The 19724-nt window shown below is 48.1% G+C and overlaps 1 protein-coding gene across 2 annotated transcripts; it reads right to left on the bottom strand.

The window, feature by feature from the left end:
• Nucleotides 1–8899: 8899 nt before the first annotated feature.
• LOC134423890 (serine palmitoyltransferase small subunit B-like) lies at nt 8900–19724 on the bottom strand. 2 transcript variants are annotated; one of them, XM_063167397.1, is made up of 2 exons: nt 19678–19724; nt 8900–10794 (listed from the first exon to the last, which is right to left on the bottom strand). In XM_063167397.1, exon 2 carries the CDS (start codon nt 10764–10766, stop codon nt 10530–10532), a length of 237 nt encoding a protein of 78 aa, XP_063023467.1. In that variant the 5' UTR covers nt 10767–10794; nt 19678–19724; the 3' UTR covers nt 8900–10529. The 2 variants fall into 2 exon arrangements, with proteins under 2 accessions (XP_063023467.1, XP_063023466.1); XM_063167396.1 differs by lacking the exon at nt 19678–19724 and adding an exon at nt 19069–19563.

The following is a 19724-nucleotide window of genomic DNA, read 5'->3' as shown; positions in this document are numbered from 1 at the left end:
GAACTGGATCCTGATAATGCTGGAAAAGTTTCCGTTGCAGATTTATTTTCAACTGCAGATTTATTTTCTCCACCTAATTTTGGTGCTAATACACCAAATCCCACCTCAGCTCAAGGCACAGCCTCAGTGAATATCAAAACTGGGTTCTTTGTAGTCATTGAGGTACTTTGTGCTGCCTGTGAGCTCTGGTTGTCCTCTGGCTTCTGTGGAAAATTTGTGTTTTAAACTGTGTTACAGCCACTTCTGAAGGATTTTGTATTTTTTAATATTTTTTTATTGCACAAAATGAGGTGAAGAGCACAGCAGCCTGAATTTCACCCCTAATGAAAGCCATATCAGTTTGTTCTGATTTCTTACGTGCTTTTCAGTGAGTATTAAATGTTATATTCATTTTAAATGGGTGTTTTCTGCCTCTACTGCCATATTCTTTCACAGCATTTAAAGGGTCTGTGCAATAGGCAAGGACAGTGAGCACACCATTTAAATACATGTCAAATTTAAAAATTTCACACTATTTAAAAACAGATTTCAATATAGATTTTTTTCTCAGGCTTTTTTGCAGGTGGCTGGGCCCTGAAGAAGTCCTTGTAGGTGTTTTTGGGGAAGCTCAAGTGCCAAGGCCAGAAAACCCAAAAGACTTTGTGCCAGCGACAGCAGCTCCCAGCAGCTTCATTTTCTCATTTTCAGCAGGAATGTCCAATGGAATGGTAAATTCATGGGAATATCCCTGTGATTAATGGAACAGACACCTGAGGTCACTATTCCCTCACATTCACTGGATGCAGGAAAGGAGGTGCCCCAGGAGCTCCTGGAGCTCTCCTGCTCTCAGCTTCCCAAGGAGGGATTGTTCTGGGCTGCTGTTTGCATTACCTGTGCTCATTTCAGTATAAAACTCCGGGAATTTAAGAACAGAACCAAACAGTGTTTTACATTTATTTTTTCCTGTTCACTCCCTTATAAACTGGGGATTCAGAGCAGTGTGCACAGCACCTCCACGTCACAAACAATAAAAACATCCTCATTCAACTGCAGGATTTCAGTAACAGCATCCAGATGGAAGCATGGGAACGGCTGTGCAATAACAATAAAACCCCTTCCTGATCTTTACTGGTGCCCAGTTTAGTTTTGAGGAGGACCCTGGAGACACCCAGTCTGTATTTCTTTACCAATCTATTCTAGAATTCTTTACAAATCTGTTTCTCACAAGCACTCACACATTCCCAACAATTTTGCTCCTCTTCCTATTGCAGGAAGCCACGATTTAGAGAAGTGGAGCAGTTTCTATTCTGACAACAGAGGAATTGTCAGGATTCAGAGAGGGGAATTAGCAATAGAAGAGTCACCAGAATTCAGAGAGGGGAATTAACAAGAAGAGTCACCAGGATTCGGAGAGGGGAATTAACAAGAGGAGTCACCAGGATTCGGAGAGGGGAATTAACAACAAAGGAGTCACCAGGATTCGGAGAGGGGAATTAAAGGCAGGGCTTTTTACAGGAGCTGTTTCAGCTCCCAGTGCCACTGGAGACATCCTTGGGCAGGAGCAGATTGTGCCTGGCCTGCGTGTGGGGTGGCGGGTCCCGGGTTTGTTCCAAGCCAGGATCCAGCTCCCAGTTTGTAATCAGACATCTCCAGGCTGTCTATTCCTTGGGAAAGCAGGGCTCTCCTTGCTTTTCATCATGGATTGCAGCTGGGAAGTTGCAGAGTGGTAATTTCAGCAAGGGCCGCTGCTTTAGCGTGTCCTCTGTGGTGTGAACAGGAGGAATAACATTCCCTGATTCCCCTGGGACACGGCACTTCCAGGGCTGCTCTCTGTGCATTCACCTGCACTACATTTCCTGGGATAATGCTCCAGTTATTTTCCAGTTCTTGCCTATTTCTTCAGTTCTTGTGAGGAACCCAATTAGCAATCCAATTTAGAGTGTGAGCCACCAGCATTATCACTGCTGAACTTCAAGGCGGGAACAAAAGGAGCCAGAAGAGCTCCTATAAAATAGCTTTGTGACAGGGCTGGGGATATTGTGACATTCCACTCCCAGCTGATGGAGGTGAAACTGTGTTGCATCACCAGCTTTAATGAGCTTTGTCACAGCACAAATACCCGTGGGTTGGCTTTCTTTTCATGTTGTGTGAAACCTGCACGTCAAACACGCTGGGTGCAGTTCAGGGATACCTCTGGAAGTGCTGCCCTGTGTCAGAGAGGGGGATAACTCCCAGCCCTGCTGAGGCAGCTGGCAATGGCTGCTGGGTGTGTGCAGTCAGGGGAGCCAACAGCACCCTCTGCTTCCTAAATCCCTGGAACCTTTGAAAAACTCCTGCTGGGCCTGTCACAGGCTTACAAGCAGCGGGATTTTGCTTTGTAGCCTTTTTAAACCAAAATAACCCAAACTGTATTGAGCTGCTCAAACAAGGAGACATCCCAGATTAATGAAAGTAGATTTAGATTAAATATGAGAGAGAAATTGTTCCCTGTGAGGCCCTGGCCCTGCCCAGAGCAGCTGTGGCTGCCCCTGGATCCCTGGCAGTGCCCAAGGCCAGGCTGGGCATTGGGAGCAGCCTGGGACAGTGGGAGGTGTCCCTGCCATGGCTGGGGGCAGGATGGGATGGGATTTAATTCCCTTCCAACCCAAACCATTCTGGGATTCTGTGAAATTGTGATAACTCAAACATCATGGCTTATCCTTCCTTGATAACCACAGACAGCCACGGCCAAGGTTTCACTTTAAGGCAAAGCACGGACAGGAGCCAGGGGGTGTTGCTTTAGTTGTGTTTGTTACCAGGCTGCACTAGGCATGAACCTCAGACTGAGAAATAATTGTTTTAAAAGGTAAATATTTGCTCATCAGAACACAAGAGGGACCTGAGGATGATTGTACAGGAGCTGTTTGCTTTCCACTTGCCTTTGGTGATCTTCTGTGTGCCAGCTAAAACATCTCATCCCATTAAAGGAATCCTGGTGTGAGGTGGGGAGAGCTGAGAGCTGCTGGGAGAGGACAGGTGTGGACATCAGGAGAGGTTCAAGTTGGATATCAGGAAGAATTTCTTCATTGAAGGAGTGGTTAAGCATTGGAATGGACTGCTCAGGGTCGTGGTGGAGTCACATCCTGGAAGTGTTAAACCAGCACATGGTTTAGTGGGTTAAAGGTTGGACTTGATGATCTTGGAGATCTTTTCCAAACTCAATGATTCTGTAATTCTATGATAGGAAAATGAGTGTATTTTCTGATGAGAGAGCGTGAGAAGAGCAATATGCAGGTGAAAATATTTTGCACATTATTCCTGCTCAAAGGCTGCACATAAAAATTATGGAGAGAGCTGACATTTCCAGATTCACTTTCCTGACTTTCCTTGCCTCACTCTGTCTGGCTGGAGACAAAACCAGGGAAAATGCCAAAAATACACTTCAGTGAATGAAGATTGCTTAAACAACCAGGGAAGGAAAGCATGGAAAAAGGAGGAGGAGTGGGAGGAGGAGGAGGACGGGGACACTCTGTCCTTGCAGGGCTTCACCAGAACACTGGGACATTTTAGCATTAAGCATCTTCCCACATCAACCTAAGATGCGCTGAAATAAATGAAATTTGCCAAATGAAATGACAATTAACTCCTTCTTGTTAACTATTCATTATTTCTTTCTGCTTGCTCCAGTCCTCTCTGAGGGCATTTACATGTTCCAGCTATCCAGCGAGATAAGCTCCCGGGGGGGAGATGTCGCAATTGCGGTGGGATGGATCCTTTCCCAGCGCTCCCACCTGCTGGCACAGGCACGGCACGGAGTGCTGACACATCCCTGGGAAAAGGTGTTGGTGCAGGTGCTGCTCAGCCTGAGCATTGCAAAACCAGGGCTGGCTGCTCGGCCCAGGGAGTGGAAACTTCCCCAGCTGATCCCGGGGCCTCAGCTCATCATTTATTTAGGAGTATCTGCATTTATATGAAAGATGGTACCAGTGATGCTCGTTTGGCAGCTGAGGATTTCTTGGGGAAAAGAGGCCATGGAGCCAGGGATGCTGGAGGGGCTGTTTCACTGCCAAGTCCTGGCATGGGTGGAGGGGATTGGAGAGGAATGGTTTGGGTTAGAAGGGACCATCCAGTGCCACCCCTGCCATGGGGACACCTCCCACTGTCCCAGGTTGCTCCAAGCCCTATTCAGCCTGGCCCTGGACATTTCAAGGGGTGGATCAGCCATCCTTTCTCTGGGCACCCTGTGCCAGGGCCTCCCCACCCTCCCAGGGAAGGATTTCTCCCCAAAATCCAATTTTATGCTGAACTGGGTGTGGGGCTCTGAGGTATTTTATATCGCTAAAATACATCTGTGATATGGAAGAGCTTTTAGATATCAAAACTAGCCAAACTTTGGATACCAATTACCTCAGATTATTGGATAGCACGTGAGGCACCTGTAGCCAGCTGTGGAAGGTTTGGGCACTGGAAGCACTTGGAATTTTTGGATGTGTCTCCACACCAGGCCTGAGGCAGCACGGACTGCTGGGTGTAAGTACCCACACCTCAGCACCAGCCTGATCCCACTTGATTTCACCTTTAATTCTCATGTGGGGAGAAATATTGGAATGGGAAATCAAAAATGTGTGGAGAAAATGTCTTGAGATGTATTATTTACCTGGAGTGAAATTCCAGATGTGTCCTCTGAGCAAGGCAGCGTCATGTCCAGAGCTGGATGTGCTGAATTAGTTTGCAGCATCTTTTTTGAGCTGTTCCTTCATAAATCACTCAATCTCTGTGCATTTGGCAGATAATTACTGCCTCAGCGAGGCTTCTCTCTTGTGCAATTTGTGGCTGTGGGAAATGCAAGGAGCTGCTGGAAGCCCTTTCCTCTGCCAGCCCCATGGGTGAGGCTGTTGCTCCCCATCTTTAATTAGGGTGCTGCAATCCCATCCCAGCCCTTTCCATGCCAGGTGCTTCATCCTGAGCCTGGCTTCTCTTGTTTTGTCTCAAATTCCCCATGATGAACATTTTACCTGCATTTTTCCCCTGTTCTTTTTTTAGAAGCACCTAAAGCTGCTTCCTTGAGTACGACCTTGAAATAAAGAGATATTTCTGATTTACTCCATGATTACAAAGCAGAGATAGGAGCTGCCAGAGAAAATAACGGGAACAGCACCCGGGCTGCCAATGGATCTATTTCTGACCCTGCCACAATTTACCTTCATTTCCTCCCTCTTTGCTCAGTCATTGTAAGAAAAGCAGAATCTGTGTTTTTGTTTTTTTAATATGGATTTGCCACATTTACCCTATTTTCTGACGTGGATATTTCTCCTCTCCTCTTTGTCTTGTTTCCTGATTTTTTCCTCTTGCCTGATTATATTCCTGCACTGAGATTCTTATTTTGATGCAGAGGGTGCATGGTTTTAATTTCTCTTTTAAACCCAGACTAATGTCTGTTGGTAATTGAGGAGGGCTCTAACTTACATAAAACAATTTCCATAGCCTATTTTGAGCTTGGACCTCCTTACTCCAACAAAAAGGAGGCCTTGGCTGTCCTGGCTGTCCTGAAACCCCAGGATCAGCAGAGTTTATCAGCTCTTACCTGTCCCGATGGAGCAATGCTGAAATAAGGGTGGAGCAGGCAGGGATGATGACAAGTGGGAATTTCTGGAGTTAATTCTGACCTCCACCCGTGAATCAGAGCCTTCCAGCCAGGGAGTTCCCATGGAAGTTGCCTGGAGATATTCTCAGGATTTGGGCTCTCAAATTCAGATTTATTGGATTGCTTATTGGAAGGAATATGAAGGACAGAGCTGCTGAAGCAAGGGCCTTTGTTTGGTGCAGGCTGGGTTTTCCCTGCTGGGTGTGAGGACAGAGTCAAGGGGAGCCCATTTCCTTTATCTGTTCTGGTAGAGTCGTGGGACAAGCTCAGATCCAGCCTTTGGAGCAGCTCAGGAGGCATCAGCCCTCCTCTGTCAGCTCACAAACCCTGAATTCTCCATTTCCTGGGATTATTTTCCCTGAACATTTCATTGGTTTCAGCTCCCTGATTCCCTTGACTACCACAAGTTTGCAGCAGGGCTGCTTTGGGTGGTTTGATGTTGGATCTGAGAATTTGCACTTTGAGTCCAGCTTTGCTCCTCACCTCCCAGATTTTCAGTTTGTGGAAGGATTTCAGGATATTCAGCTGTTGTTTGGTGTTTGAGGGAAAAATAACTGAAATTATTTGGGTAGGGGTTAGAGGAGAGAGATGCTTTTGCTGCATGAATATTGATCATTGTGTGTGACTAAGAGAAAGTTAATTATTCCACATTTTGTAATATTTCATTTGTAAATCTGCCTGTTCTGCTTTAATTTCAGTGCTCAGCCTGGCACGTGGCCACTTGTCCACGTCTGTGCCCTGGGGTGCAGCAATTCATCTGGGAGAATTGTCCCAGTTCTGGCTCTCACTGGTGCTGCACGACTGTAATTTGCTGTTTGTGTGGTTCTCCTGACTCTCCCACACCTGCTGGGCTTCTTTTACCATGCCTTAAGTAGTTGTGTGAATTTTTTTCCCTAACTTCCAAATAATCAGGGAATTAAATTTAGGACTGGAGCATCTGAAGTAAGAATTTTAGATTATGGCTGAATTACAATGATGAGAAAACTTAAAAAAAAAAACAAAACCAAAAACCAGCAACAAAAAACCAACCAAAAAACAAAAACAAAAAAACAAAAAACAAAAACAAAAACAAACAAAAAACCCCCAGCTTGTTTAAGATTTCAAAATTCCATAAGCACAGGAATTTTCCCTGGAATTCTGAGTAAATTGTACACTCAGACGTGCAGTGGCACTGGTGGTGATCCTGATCCCTGCGTTCCCTGGGGAGCAGCACTAAGGGGAGGGTCCTTGAGAAGCTGTTTTTGATAGTTTTGGGTAAAAGCTGCCCACAGGGACCTTGGGAAGCTGTTTTTGATGGTTTGGGGTAAAAGCTGCCCTCAGGGGCTTTGGGAAGCTGTTTTTGATAATTTTGGGTAAAAGCTGCCCTCAGGGTTTTGGGAAGCTGGTTTTGATGGTTTGGGATAAAAGCTGCCCTCAGGGCCTTGGGAGGAAGGTTCTGGAGGTTCATGGTCTGGTGTGTTGTGGCCCTCAGTAATGGATGTGGGAGGTGATCCATGAAATTGGCCAGGAAACTTTTATAGCAGGATAATTGAGAATTCTGATGAGATGAAATGAAGAAAATGAGTTTTAAACAAGAGGTGTATGGTGCTGGCCAGCTGAGCCCCAACATTTCTCATTCCTTAAATTAATGGGGCATTTGTACTTTCAGGGTCAATGCAGCTGGAATTGGATCATCTCCTGTTCTGCCTTTGTTCCCTTTTCCACTGCTGGATTATTGGTTCTCTTTCCTCTTTTTATTTGGATTATTTTTGGTGTGAACACTTCCAGCTGCTGTGCTACAATTAGCCCAGTGAAACAATTAACTACAATTAACATGGAACTGTAATGAAGCAGGAGAAAAGAGACTTTTATAAAAAGAGCCTGACATCACAAGAGAGCTGTCAGCCTGTACTGGGCATACTGGTGTTACTGGGAGCTCCAAATTTCCACCCTCCCACCTTCATGTGCAGCTGGGATCCCATGGAAACCTCTTCCCATTGTCCAGGAATGATTTTTTTTCCCCAGGGAAAAGGATTTTAGAGCTGGAAGAGTTTCCTAAGCTGTGGTGTGGTCTCAAGCTGTCAGAAGTGTTATCTCACCTCCTCTCTTTTTCAGCTGGGGGAAAAAAAAGCTTCTGTTCCCTGCTGAGTGCCAAAATCCTTTGAAGTCTCCTGCTGGAACCCAGTGATTTGGAATATCACGTAGGGAGGGTTATTCCAGCTTTTTGGATGCGAGGAGAAGTGCAAAGGTCTGGGGAAATCTCCAAAGGTTTCTAGCAGAGATTGTTTTCAGCTGCTTCTTTCCTTCCTAGGAAATACCTCTTGCCCAAACCCTTTAAAATTTAGTGAAGAAGGTGAAGAATTCACACAAAAAAATGAGTTTTTACTTGGTTCAAGCTGCAGGGACCCTCCCCAAAAGCACCTGCTGCTGTTTCCCTGCCACTCCCTGCACCTCCCAAAGCCAAACACAGGGAACAGGCACAATAAGGAAGGAAAATGCTTTGCATGGATCCCACCATGGCAGGGCAATGGAAATCCTGAACAAAGTCCTCCCCATGTTCTGTTTGCCAAATGAGATGTTTAAAGAGCAATGTTCCACCGGGTGTGGGCTCCTGCAGATAGCAGCTCCAACCTTTGCATTCCTGGACAAAAAAACTTTTCCTTGTGCTCTGAAAGTTGAGTTTGGTGGCATGGGGAAGAAATCCACTTTTGGAGGAATTAAAAATTAATGGGAACAGGACTGATGAGGAGGAGCCCTGGCACTCACACACATCATCATATTTTCTAGATGAGCAGAATCTTTGGAGATAGAATTTAAACCCACTTGGAGACAGAATTTATACCAACTTGCTGAGTAAATATTCTCGCTTTTCACCTCCAGCATTGGGATTATGACTTTTAGTCTATTTTACAGACACTTTCAAGAGGAATGGCCCCAGGTTTTGCCATTTTTCATCTCCTCCAGTGCTGTGCTCATTACTCGAGGTGTGATTACAGCTTGGCACCTCGTGTTTGCAGTTCCCAACTGTGATAAACTGTCAGGACATCTCCTGTTGGAGCCCAAAGCTCTCAGCACACTCAGCTACTTGATAATGCCTTAATTTGAAGCAGATCAGAGGGGTTTTTCCCCTCCAGAAACAGGAGAGCTCTTGCACTGAAGTTCACTCACCCCAGATCCATTCAGAGGATTCTCCAACCTCTCCCCAAAACATTCACCACAAAATAATCCTTCTTACACGGTGCCAGCCTGGCCCACACACATGCAGAATATTTATGAATGAGTGGAAAACACAGAAGAGCTGAGTCATGCAGCCAGAGATCGTTTGTGTAGAATAAAATTTTATTTTATTTTTTTTGGCTGAAAAAACTGCATACACATGTTCAGATCTGGGCAACCTTCACCACATGTCTTCGTTTCCAAACAAATTTGTGCTCTGAAGCATGCAGGAGCCCACTGCAGCTTGAGAAAGGAGTTTAGAGGGTTTTCCCTTTAATCTAGAACTGTGCAAACATCATTTGAAAGCTATTTACATTTTGCACTTCTCACTTCTACTAACAGGAGCATCAGCTGGTAGAGACGTGCAGAGTGCAGCTGTAATTTATGATTTGGCACCCACGTTTGATTTGTGTACAGTGAAAACCAAACAAGCCTCCCATTGTTTCAAAACCTCCCCACAGGCAATGGTAATAAATCCAATTTCTTCTTTGTAAAGGAGATCTCTCTAAGCCTTCCCTGCAGGCATTAAAATATTATTTCCACTCTGGATCCTCTTCCCCTGGTGCTGATTTGCACTTTGCTACCTTGGAGAGTGGGAGCAGCAAGAAAAGATTTTGATTTTCATCAGAGAAGGCAGGAGGGCGCTGAGACAGAGCAGGGCTGCTCCTTCCTGTCATCCTCACTGAGCTGCAAGATGAGGTGGAGAACTTTTTTCCAAAAAGAAAATATTTTAGACCATCTGAACTCAGACACAGGAACTTAGACATGAAAAAAGCTGGATTTGAGTTCATCCTCGTGTTCCTTTCTCTTCCCAACTCCTCTCCCATCCATTGAAGCCTGGAAGTCACCAACCAGCCAGACATGAGCTCTCCAATCCTGCTGGATATCCTCATTTTTTATCTCCTCTAACCTGGCCCCTGCACTGTGTTGGTAGAACTTTGGGTGTGAGGAGCCACCGAAACAACCTCTGCCAGAGTGATTGGATGCAGCTCATTTCCAAAGGAATGAAAAACGTTACAGATTAAAAGAATATTTAACGGAAATTACAAATCTAGGAATGATTTTCCTCCTGGGTAATGCCTTTATGCATTCATTGTTCCCAGCTCCACTTGGGAAAGAAAATGGCTGAGCAAGAATTAAACAGCAAATAGGGTTTGCCTCCACTGTTCATTGTTAAATGTGCTTTTTGGCATTTGAAACAATCTTTAAATGCAGGCTAAAAGCATCTATTTAGAGAAAACAGAATGATAAGAAAGTGTTCAAGGCTTTCCAGAGGGATTCTGTTATTTTGGAGTTTGAGGACTTTCCAAGCAGATCAGTCCACAGGGAATTCACAGATTCCCTGCTGGAAAACCTCCCAATGCCCCATTTTCTTCTACACTTGTGCTGCCTGAAATGCCAGAGCAAAGAGGCTTGGGCACATCACAGCCCTCCAGTGTGGTGTTCACAGTGAGTTTGGGGCAGCAGAGCTTTGCTGTCCCTCGAAGCAGCAGATCCTGAAGCAGCACTGGGACAGAGAATGGCTGACAAGGATGGATCAGGAGATGGGGTTTGCTGCTGGAGGTGGGAGCTGTGTGGGTCCTGTGCCATTCCCAGAGTGTCCATGGAAGAGGGGCCGTGCTCAGCGCCTCGCTCCGCTCTCCATCCCCGGAGGTGAATCAAGCAGGGTTTTCCTCAGCAGGAACCATTTGTGAGCCATTCCACAGCGCTGCTGGGCCCTGCTGGGCCCGGCTCAGTTCAGCACTGCCCCCTCAGGCTGGGAGCCGAAGATCTGTGAGAAGAACTGCAGGGCCAGGCGGACGTGGATGGGCACGAAGACGTAGGCGGTGTAGACCACCATGGCCAGCACGGTGACCGTGATGGTGTGGAACATGGACTGCTCCCAGGGCTCCAGCACGTAGCTGCACGTCACCAGCTGGTACTGGTAGTACAGCCAGTACAGGTAGTCCTTCACCCTCTTCACGTCCATCTTCAGCTCCAGGGGGCTTGGAGGGCGCCTGGAATGACAGGGAAATTGGGATTACAGCGGGGGGGCGTCCCGTGGAAACACTACACAGACTCGTTCTCTGAGGTGTCAGTGCCACCAGCTCCCCTGGAGCAAAGGGCATGGATGGGTTCTGCAGCTGCTGCTCAGTCATTGGAGCTGCAGCAGTTGGGCATTCCCAGAAAAGCTGATCCATCCCTGGAAGTGTCCAAGGCCAGCTTGGAGTGAGCTGGGATAGTGGAAGGTGTCCCTGACCATGGCAGGCCTGGGACTGGTGATTAAACTCCCTTCCAACCCAAACCTTCCTGTGATTCTATCAATTCCCACATTCCAAGTGGGTTTTCCTATCCTATTCCTTGTGGAAATCAGGGAAATAGGCATTTTAAAAGAAAGGCTTTGTGGTTCTATAAATCCCCACATTCCAAGCATGTTTTCCCATCCTATTTCTTGTGGAAATTGGGGAAATAGGCATTTTAAAAGAAAGGCTTTGTGATCCTATCAATTCCCACATTCCAAATGTGTTTTCCTAACCATTCCCTGTGGAAATCAGGGAAATAGGCATTTTAAAAGAAAGGCTTTGGGTCAGCTTCCAGGAATGTTCCAAAAATTCTATAAATGTTCTATAAATTCCATAAATGTTCCATAAGTTCCATAAATGTTCCATAAGTTCCGGGCATGCCCCGGAATAAAGATAAGACTAAAACAACTTCCCTGTAAAAACTGCTCTGCTTACTTTTGATAATGGTTTTTATTGGTCTGCAATTGTTGGGAGGAAAAACCAAGTTATGAAAGAGAGAGGGAGAAAAAAGTAATCTCTGATTGCAGAAGGATTTTTTTTGCAGTTCATTCCAAAGAAATGAAAAATGTTACAGATTAAAAGAATATTTAATGGAAATTACAAATCTAGGACAGATTTTCCTCTTGGGTAATGCCTTTATGCATTCATTGTTCCCAGCTCCACTTGGGAAAGAAAATGGCTGAGCAAGAATTAAACAGGAAATAGGGTTTGCCTCCACTGTTCATTGTTAAATGTGCTTTTTGGCATTTGAAACAATCTTTAAATGCAGGCCAAAAGCATCTATTTAGAGAAAACAGAATGACAAGAAAGTGTTCAAGGCTTTCCAGTGGGATTCTGTTATTTTGGGGTTTGAGGACATTCCAAGCAGATCAGTCCACAGGGAATTCACAGATTCCCTGCTGGAAAACCTCCCAATGCCCCATTTTCTTCTACACTTGTGCTGCCTGAAATGCCAGAGCAAAGAGGCTTGGGCACATCACAGCCCTCCAGTGTGGTGTTCACAGTGAGTTTGGGGCAGCAGAGCTTTGCTGTCCCTCGAAGCAGCAGATCCTGAAGCAGCACTTGGAAATTTGTACCTGGAATTAAAATAAGAATGGGCCACTGATATAGGTGAAAAACATTCCAATATTCAGTGGTTTCCTGCTCTGTTCTGGGGGGATATAGGATTCATGAAAATGAAATTTTCCCTACTAATGCTCCCAAAGCATTTCCTTCACTTCCATCTTCCCATATTTCCTAGAGCAAGAAAGTTCCTAAACACTTTTGGGGACAGACCAACATTTAAACATAGCAGTGGCTGTGTCTGTGACCAGCTTTCCTTGCAGGGGTTCAGCCTGGGGAGAAAGGCACCACTGCTCTTGGCCAGCCATGAATGGAAGCTGATTCCTTTCACATCATCTACTGGAAGGCACAACTCCAGAGAGAGAGGCCTTAAAGCCTTGGAAATATTGCAGAGCCTTCAGAGAAAGTGGCACAGCTGGCAAAGTGGGGCTCCCTGGGAGCCAAAAGTGCCTCTGGTCAGACTTTCTGCAAAAAGAGCAGGAGGAGGAGGAGGAGGAGGAGGAGGAGGAGGAGGAGGAGGAGGAGGAGGAGGAGGAGAAGGAGAAGGAGAAGGAGAAGGAGAAGGAGAAGGAGAAGGAGAAGGAGAAGGAGAAGGAGAAGGAGAAGGAGAAGGAGAAGGAGAAGGAGAAGGAGAAGGAGAAGGAGAAGGAGAAGGAGAAGGAGAAGGAGAAGGAGAAGGAGAAGGAGAAGGAGAAGGAGAAGGAGAAGGAGAAGGAGAAGGAGAAGGAGAAGGAGAAGGAGAAGGAGAAGGAGAAGGAGAAGAGCCCCCTCCCAGGATTATGGGGTTTACACTGGGGTTAGGGCTGTGCTGGTTAAACTCATCCTTTCCATGGGTAATCCCTGGTTATCCTGACCCCTGCCTGGAGAAGCTGCAAGGCTGGAGCAGTGCTGGGGGTGTCTGAGTGCCCAGAGCTGCTCACACCCTGTGCATCTCCATCCAGAGCTGCTGAAGGACAGCCACAGGCAGGAAAAACATCCCCCAGGCTGTTTTTACTGATATTCCAGGCTGCAGCCTCACCATCACCCCTTGGAGGGCCACATGAATAAAGGATGAGGCAGTTGAAATGATGAGCAGCCCTTTGGGTTTAACCAAAGCCCTCGGCACCTTTTTTCCAGCCTGGGGATTGCATTTCCCTGCAGCCCCAGCACAGTAATTCCATCCTGGCAGTAATTCCATCCCCAGGCATTCTGGAATTCCAGGAGGAACACGAGCTGCCTTCCTGCTCTGTGGTCTCCTAATGAATGCTGCAGGTTGGGATAAGTAAAAGGCAAAAGCAAATTACAGCCTGTGCCCTCACCACTGACACACTTCTGCACTTCATGCAGCCTGAGAGCAGGGAGCTGTGCAGGGATAACACAACTCCATAATTGATAAAGGAAAACACAGGAGGGGAAGGGGAAAAAGCCATTTGCAAGCAGCTGAGGCCATGAGAGATGGGGCTCCTCTGTGGCACTGTCGCACAGATCCCCTGGGGAAGGCACAATTTGCATCCCGTTATGAGGAATGAGGAGTGGCCCCAAACCCCACACCTGCAGAGGTCTGTGGCAGCTCTACCACCCAAATTAACTGTAGCAGCAATCAAAAGGAATAGCAGATTACTAGGCAAACTTTAGAGGCTAAAAATCTGTATTTTAAACAGGATTCCTCCTAGAGAGGCTTCACGTCCATGCTTGTGCTTTATTCTATTCCAGCTGGCACTCCCACTTGAAAGGGCCCTGAGTTATTCACTCATCAGTTCCCACTATTCCAGAGCAGGAGATAATTTGTTCTTATGCAATTTTAACTCAGCATTCATTTGTCTACAAATTTGGATTGAAACATTCCGAGGTGCTGGGGAAATGCCTTCCTGTTCAGAGGCCACGGGACTGTTACAGCCAGCTATGAGTGAAATGAGGAGAATTCAGCTCCTGTTAAGCAATATTCAGGTTATTTTCAGCACTTGCACCTCCAAGAGAAAAAAAAATGCAAGAAGAGAAACCTGTAAAGCAGCTTTTAGTGTTTTAAGTGGCTGCCCGATTTTCTTGCTTGTTGACACATGTCTGTGATTAGGGCAGCTGAAAAGATAAATCATCATCCAGATATCAAGGTTCCATTTCAGAGCACGCTAATTTCCCAAATTTCCTTACTAATGACCTTATTTTGTGGAGTCAGAGCTAGCTGGGAGTTAGAAGATGCCAATGTTAGGTCCTTTAATATATAATTTCTGCACTGAGCAGCTGGGATTTGGGGAATTTTGGTCACATTTTCAATCTGCAGCTCTGACCCGTGGCCGGACAGCTCCTGCTGGGAAATTCCTGTGGAAAGAAACATTCTTGGAGGGGAACTGGGAGAGACTGGTTTCCAGAGAATGCTTAAAAAACACCTGATGCCCTCAGCAGGAGGGGTTGGCTGAGTTACACATCCAGGGAAAAAGGGTTCCAACAGATATTCAGGAAAAGTTCATCTGGAGTGGGCAAAAACAAAGCCTGGAGCTGGAAATGGCCTCATGACCATTCAACAGGTGACCTCTGCTGCTTTAAATGGAAAGAAGGGATGAGATGAGGAATGAAAGCAGCAAACAATCAATCCATCCCAAAAATACAAATATTTAATTGGCTAAAAGTGACCATTTGCTGGATAATTGCTAGAGTAGCCCAGCAGCAAGAGTGGATGGGGTTTGGAGCATCCTGAGGGAATCCTCTGGTTCTGGAGCTTAAATAAAATCCTTGCACGAGTCCCTGAGGGGGTTCCAGTCCCACCAGCACCCACATGAAGGCAGGTGCAGCCAGGCAAAGTGCCAGGCTGAATTTAAACTTGTCTGATCTGTAAATAATCTTGGATATTAGAAGCTAAATGGGCAATCACCTCCTTGGGATTGGAATGGAAATCCTGTCTGCAAGTTATTGATGTGGAGCTGTTCTTATCTGTAACTTCATGGGTTTGTCCTGCTGAATATCCTCATTTGTCCAAGGCGCCATCTTGTCCCTCTTAATGCTGACAGAATTCTGGGATGTGCCCAGGGATTTTATTCAGGCTGACAACTCCAAGTGCAAGCACAACCAGGAAGGGATTCCCATCCCTATCCCCATTCCCATCTCCATTCCCATTCCCATCCCCATTCCCACCCCTATCCCCATTCCCATCCCCATCCCCATCCCCATTCCCATCCCCACTCCCATTCCCATTCCCAGGCATTTCCATTCATGTTTTATTCAGTGAGCACCAAGCATGGTGCACAAGGGATCAAGGGATGAAATGATCAGTGCTTGGGCAGAAATTGAAATGAGGCAGCAGATTCCAGGGAATTCCACATCCCAGAATTTCCTGGGAATGCCACCTTTACCTTATTCCAAAACATCCAAATCCCAGAATTTCCTGGGAGCAGCACCCCAGCCCATTCCTCTGTTTCATCCCTGCAGCTCTGATCCCGCACGGAGCGTGTCCATGGAGCAGCAGCCCAGCCCTGAGACCTGCCTTCCCCTCCTGGCAAGCAGAGCCCTCAGGTTCCTGCAGCTCTCCCACATGGATCTGTAAATTTAACCTCCAGCTTGTTCTCCCAGGGAGGAAATCCCAGGAATGAGAAGAACACCATCAATCCCAGCACAGCTCCCACTGCGGACAAGAACGCACCTCAAAAACCACCTTGAATAAAGAACCACCCCTGGGATTCTGGAGTGCACTGAAAGCAATGAAAGAAATATGTATTTCTTCCAGGAGTGGAAGGGGCAAGGCTGAAAGGCAGGGCTACACCTCAAAAATCACCTTGCCTTGCAGATTTTAATAAATAACCCTTCCTAGAATTCTGGAGTGCACTGCAGAACCTGTGGGGATTGTTGGAAGAAATATATATTTCTTCTAGCAATGAAAGAAATATATATTTCTTCCAGGAGTGGAAGGGGCAAGGCTTAAAGACAAGGCTACAGCTCAAAAATCACCTTGCCTTGCAGATTTGGATAAATAACCACCCCTGGAATTGTGGAGCGCACAGCAGAGGGAAGCAATCCTGGTTCCTCTCCCTCAGCACCCTTGGCCATCCCTTGCAGAGCCCCAGGAGATGTGGATCCCTTCCACATGTCCTGTGCAGCACAGGATGAGGGTCTGAGCTGGGAAATGCTGGTGCTGCTCATGACTCAGCCATTCTGCACGTGGGTGAGCGTGGCTGGGCTGAGCCCGTGGGCTTTGCTGGAAATCAAATCTCCCAGGAGCGGAAGGGTGAGGCAGGAGGAGCAGTGGTGTTTGCAGCCCTGTTTCTGCCTTACCTGGCTCAGGAGAGTGAATTCCAGCATCTTCCTAATCTTTAACCCCAACTTCCTTCCTGCTGGCCTCAGTGGCAGCACGCAGGTGCTATTTTGGTTCTTTGAAATGCTGCTCAGTGCACACCAAGCCCAGGAGCATTCCCTGTCCAGGAAGAGTTCCTGTTACCCCTGGGAACCTCAAACCCCTCCTCGAGTGGCTGTGCCACGCCTGCACAAAGTCTGAGAGCCGACTTCCTCGTCTCCACCTGGACCCTGATCCGTGTGTGTGCTCCTCCTGCTGCAGTTCTGGGCTTTGGGGCTGGAACTCAGCTGCATCTCTGCCTGGAGCAGAGGATTCTGCAGCAGGGGACTCCTGTCAGCCTGCCTTGCCTGCTGCAGGGGACAGCAGCCAGAGCATGGCTGAATTTTCTCCTTCAGTTGAGTAGAGTACACAGATGGAGTTTATGGTGTCCTACAACCATGTGGAAAAGTCCTTTCAAATGAGATCCACGAATTTTTCACGCTCAGGAAAGCAGAGGCTGCTCTGCAGCACCCACAGGGATCTCCTTTGGAGAGAGGCCTCTGACCGTGCAGTACCAGCCCAGCAGCTGAATTTGGGGCTGATTTCCTGCCTTACCTGCCCCTGACAGCTGGAGGCTGCTCCCAGCAAAGGCACAGCTCTGAATAACTCAGCAGCCTCTGCCTTTGCAGCCTGGCTGATTTATCAGTGCCCAATCCCCTCCTTACTCAGGCACAGGGAAAAGAGAAGATGCAGCTTCTCTGTACCAACAACATTCCTGGAGCAGCTCTGTCCCATTTTCTTCCAAGGCTAAATTAATTTTTCAACAATTTTCCTGTTCTTCCCTCCCCTGAAGTTTCCTCAGTTGTTTCCTTACATAACCAGCTGCAGTTTTGGTACGGATCCCTTCCTTTCCAGCTTTCCTGGGCTGGGCATGGTTTGGGCTCTGGATTTGTACCTTGGGGCAGAACAGGTGAGCAGCTCTGCCAGAGGAGATGGGAAAATGGCAAATTGAATCCCAGGGAAAGGGAAAAAGGGAAACCTTTCCCTCTATTTTGAGTGTAAGTATAGTTTAGGAACATGGTATTGAACAGAACTATTCCCAACCAAAACCTCAAATTTGGGACTAGAGAGCAGCAGCAGGTTTAAGCTGGAAACACTTAAAAATTGAGAGTTCTTAAAGAACTGTTCCAGAATATCTCAGAGAGGTTTTGCATTTGCTCCTGGTGACAAACCCCAGTTCCTTGTGAGATTTGGGACATCGTCTACATCCTCTGAAGGCTTCCAAGTTCAGGAGGTTGTGTAAACACATCAATCTACCAACAAAATAACCGAGATGTCTGGGCTCTAAAATAAGATTTACTTGCAGTTGTAGCCCTTATTTTATTCAGACTTCTTTGCTTTGCTCTGAGTCATTTCTGAGGCAGCTGAAAGTAGCAGCTTGGGTTGTGTGCAACGTGAGGAGGTGAATATTGTCACAGCTATGACAGGTATTGCTGGAAAATGGGACCAAACTCTTGTGCAAGGGCATCTCCCTGAGATCTCATCAAAGGAAGCAGAGTTGCACCACTCCAGTCACTGCTCCAGAGGGGAAAAGCAAAATTGGAGCGAGATGCTTGCAACAGATAAGAAACAAAAAAGGAGATGCACTTTTTTCACAGATTTAACCCCATCTATGCAGTGAGGAACAGCTTCCTTTGCAGGCTGTGAGCAAACAGATTGGGACACACAAAGCTGTTGATATCCTCCATAAATCAAATGCAAAGCTCCATAAAATGTGGCTTGGCAGGAGCCAGAGCAGAGCCCTGGCTGCCTCCCAGCCAGCTGGAGTTCTGTGTCCTGGTGCTGTGGGTGCTTTCTGGGCACAGAGGGGTGGCACAAGCATTGCCATGGGCCCAGGCTGCTCCCCAGGCAGTGTTTCAGCATCTCCCATTCCAGCTGCAATCTTGGAATAACATCCATGCTCCACGCACAACTTCCCTGCTTCTCCCCACCAGAAATCAATCCAAGCACTCCTGGAACTGCAGTTATTTGTACCATACTTGTGATATTCATCAGAGAAAGAAAACCCAGCATCCCAATTCCTAAAGCATAAAAATCCACATTAAAATCCCCCAAAGTGCCTTGTGCTGACTAAGCAGAGCCACAGCGTTTATTGCAGGGATTCTCCTCCATATTATCCAGCGTTTATCCAGCAGGGAAGGCAGGGCTTGCACCTGCTTCCCTCTGAAGGCAACTAAGAGAAGCAGAGAAGAAAAATCTGCCGGCGATGAGCGTTCCCAGCTCAGCGGTGTGAGCAGCACAGCCTCCTCCATCCCCCTTCCCTCTCCTGGCCGTTTTACTGTTTTTAGGGAATCCCTAAGGCAAACCATCCTCCTGCCACCTGGAAACGAACCCCCGGCTGCAGGGCTGCAGCAACAAGTCCCGGAATCACGGCACGGTCTGGCTTGGAAGGGACCTCGAAGGCCATCTCAGGACGCCCCGAGCCCTCTCTGGAGCTGCAGGTGCGGCAGGAGAGCCGGCATCTCCCTGCGGGGAGGCACAGCGCAGCAATCCCGGCTCCTGCGGCTGCCAGCCCCGCTCCTTACCGGGCCTGCCCCGCTCCTTACCGGGCCTGCCCCGCTCCTTACCGGGCCTGCCCCGCTCCTTACCGGGCCTGCCCCGCTCCTTACCGGGCCTGCCCCGCTCCTTACCGAGCCGCCGGGGACTCGCCGTGGCCGCGGCCGCGCTCGCCAAGGTCACCGGCCCTGCTGGGGATGCTCCGGGACGCGCCTCCGCCGCGGTGCCCTTGGGCGAGCCGAGCTGAGCCGAGCTGAGCCGAGCGGGGAATGAGGGCCGGCACCGGGAGCTCTGGGATGCGGGAACACCGAGATGTAAAACACCGGGATGCGGGAGCTCCGGGATGCTGGAATGCCGCGATATAGAACACCGGGCTGCAGAACACCAGGATACAGAACACCGAGATGCAGCGCACCGGGATGCAAAACCCCGGGCTACGAGAACACCGGGCTGCAGTGCACCGGGCTGCAGAGCACCGGGATGTAAAACACCGGGATGTAAAGCACCGGGCTGCAGAACACCGGGCTGCAGAGCACCGGGCTGCAGAGCACCGGGATGTAGAGCACCGGGATGTAAAACACCGGGATGTAAAGCACCGGGCTGCAGCACAGCGCGGCGCCGCGCCTCCCTCACCTCCGCTCCGCGCACCGCAGCTCCCCAGCCCGGCGCTGCCCGCGCTTAAATCCCCACCTTTGCCCCCTCCCTTCCTCCCTCCTCCTCCTCCTCCTCCTCCCGGCGCTCACCTCCCGCCCGCTCTGTCCGTGGGCCCGGGCCGGTCCCCGCGCCCCGC

This window comes from Melospiza melodia, chromosome 12 (assembly GCF_035770615.1).
Source record: "Melospiza melodia melodia isolate bMelMel2 chromosome 12, bMelMel2.pri, whole genome shotgun sequence".
In the NCBI taxonomy this organism is placed as follows: domain Eukaryota; kingdom Metazoa; phylum Chordata; class Aves; order Passeriformes; family Passerellidae; genus Melospiza; species Melospiza melodia.
The sequence above is the reverse complement of the archived record's forward strand: the minus strand, read 5'-3'. Positions and strand labels throughout refer to the sequence as shown.

What these genes read in the sequence shown, in the direction of transcription:
- LOC134423890 (XM_063167397.1), bottom strand. Translation starts at nt 10,766, where the DNA reads ATGGACGTGAAGAGGGTGAAGGACTACCTGTACTGGCTGTACTACCAG.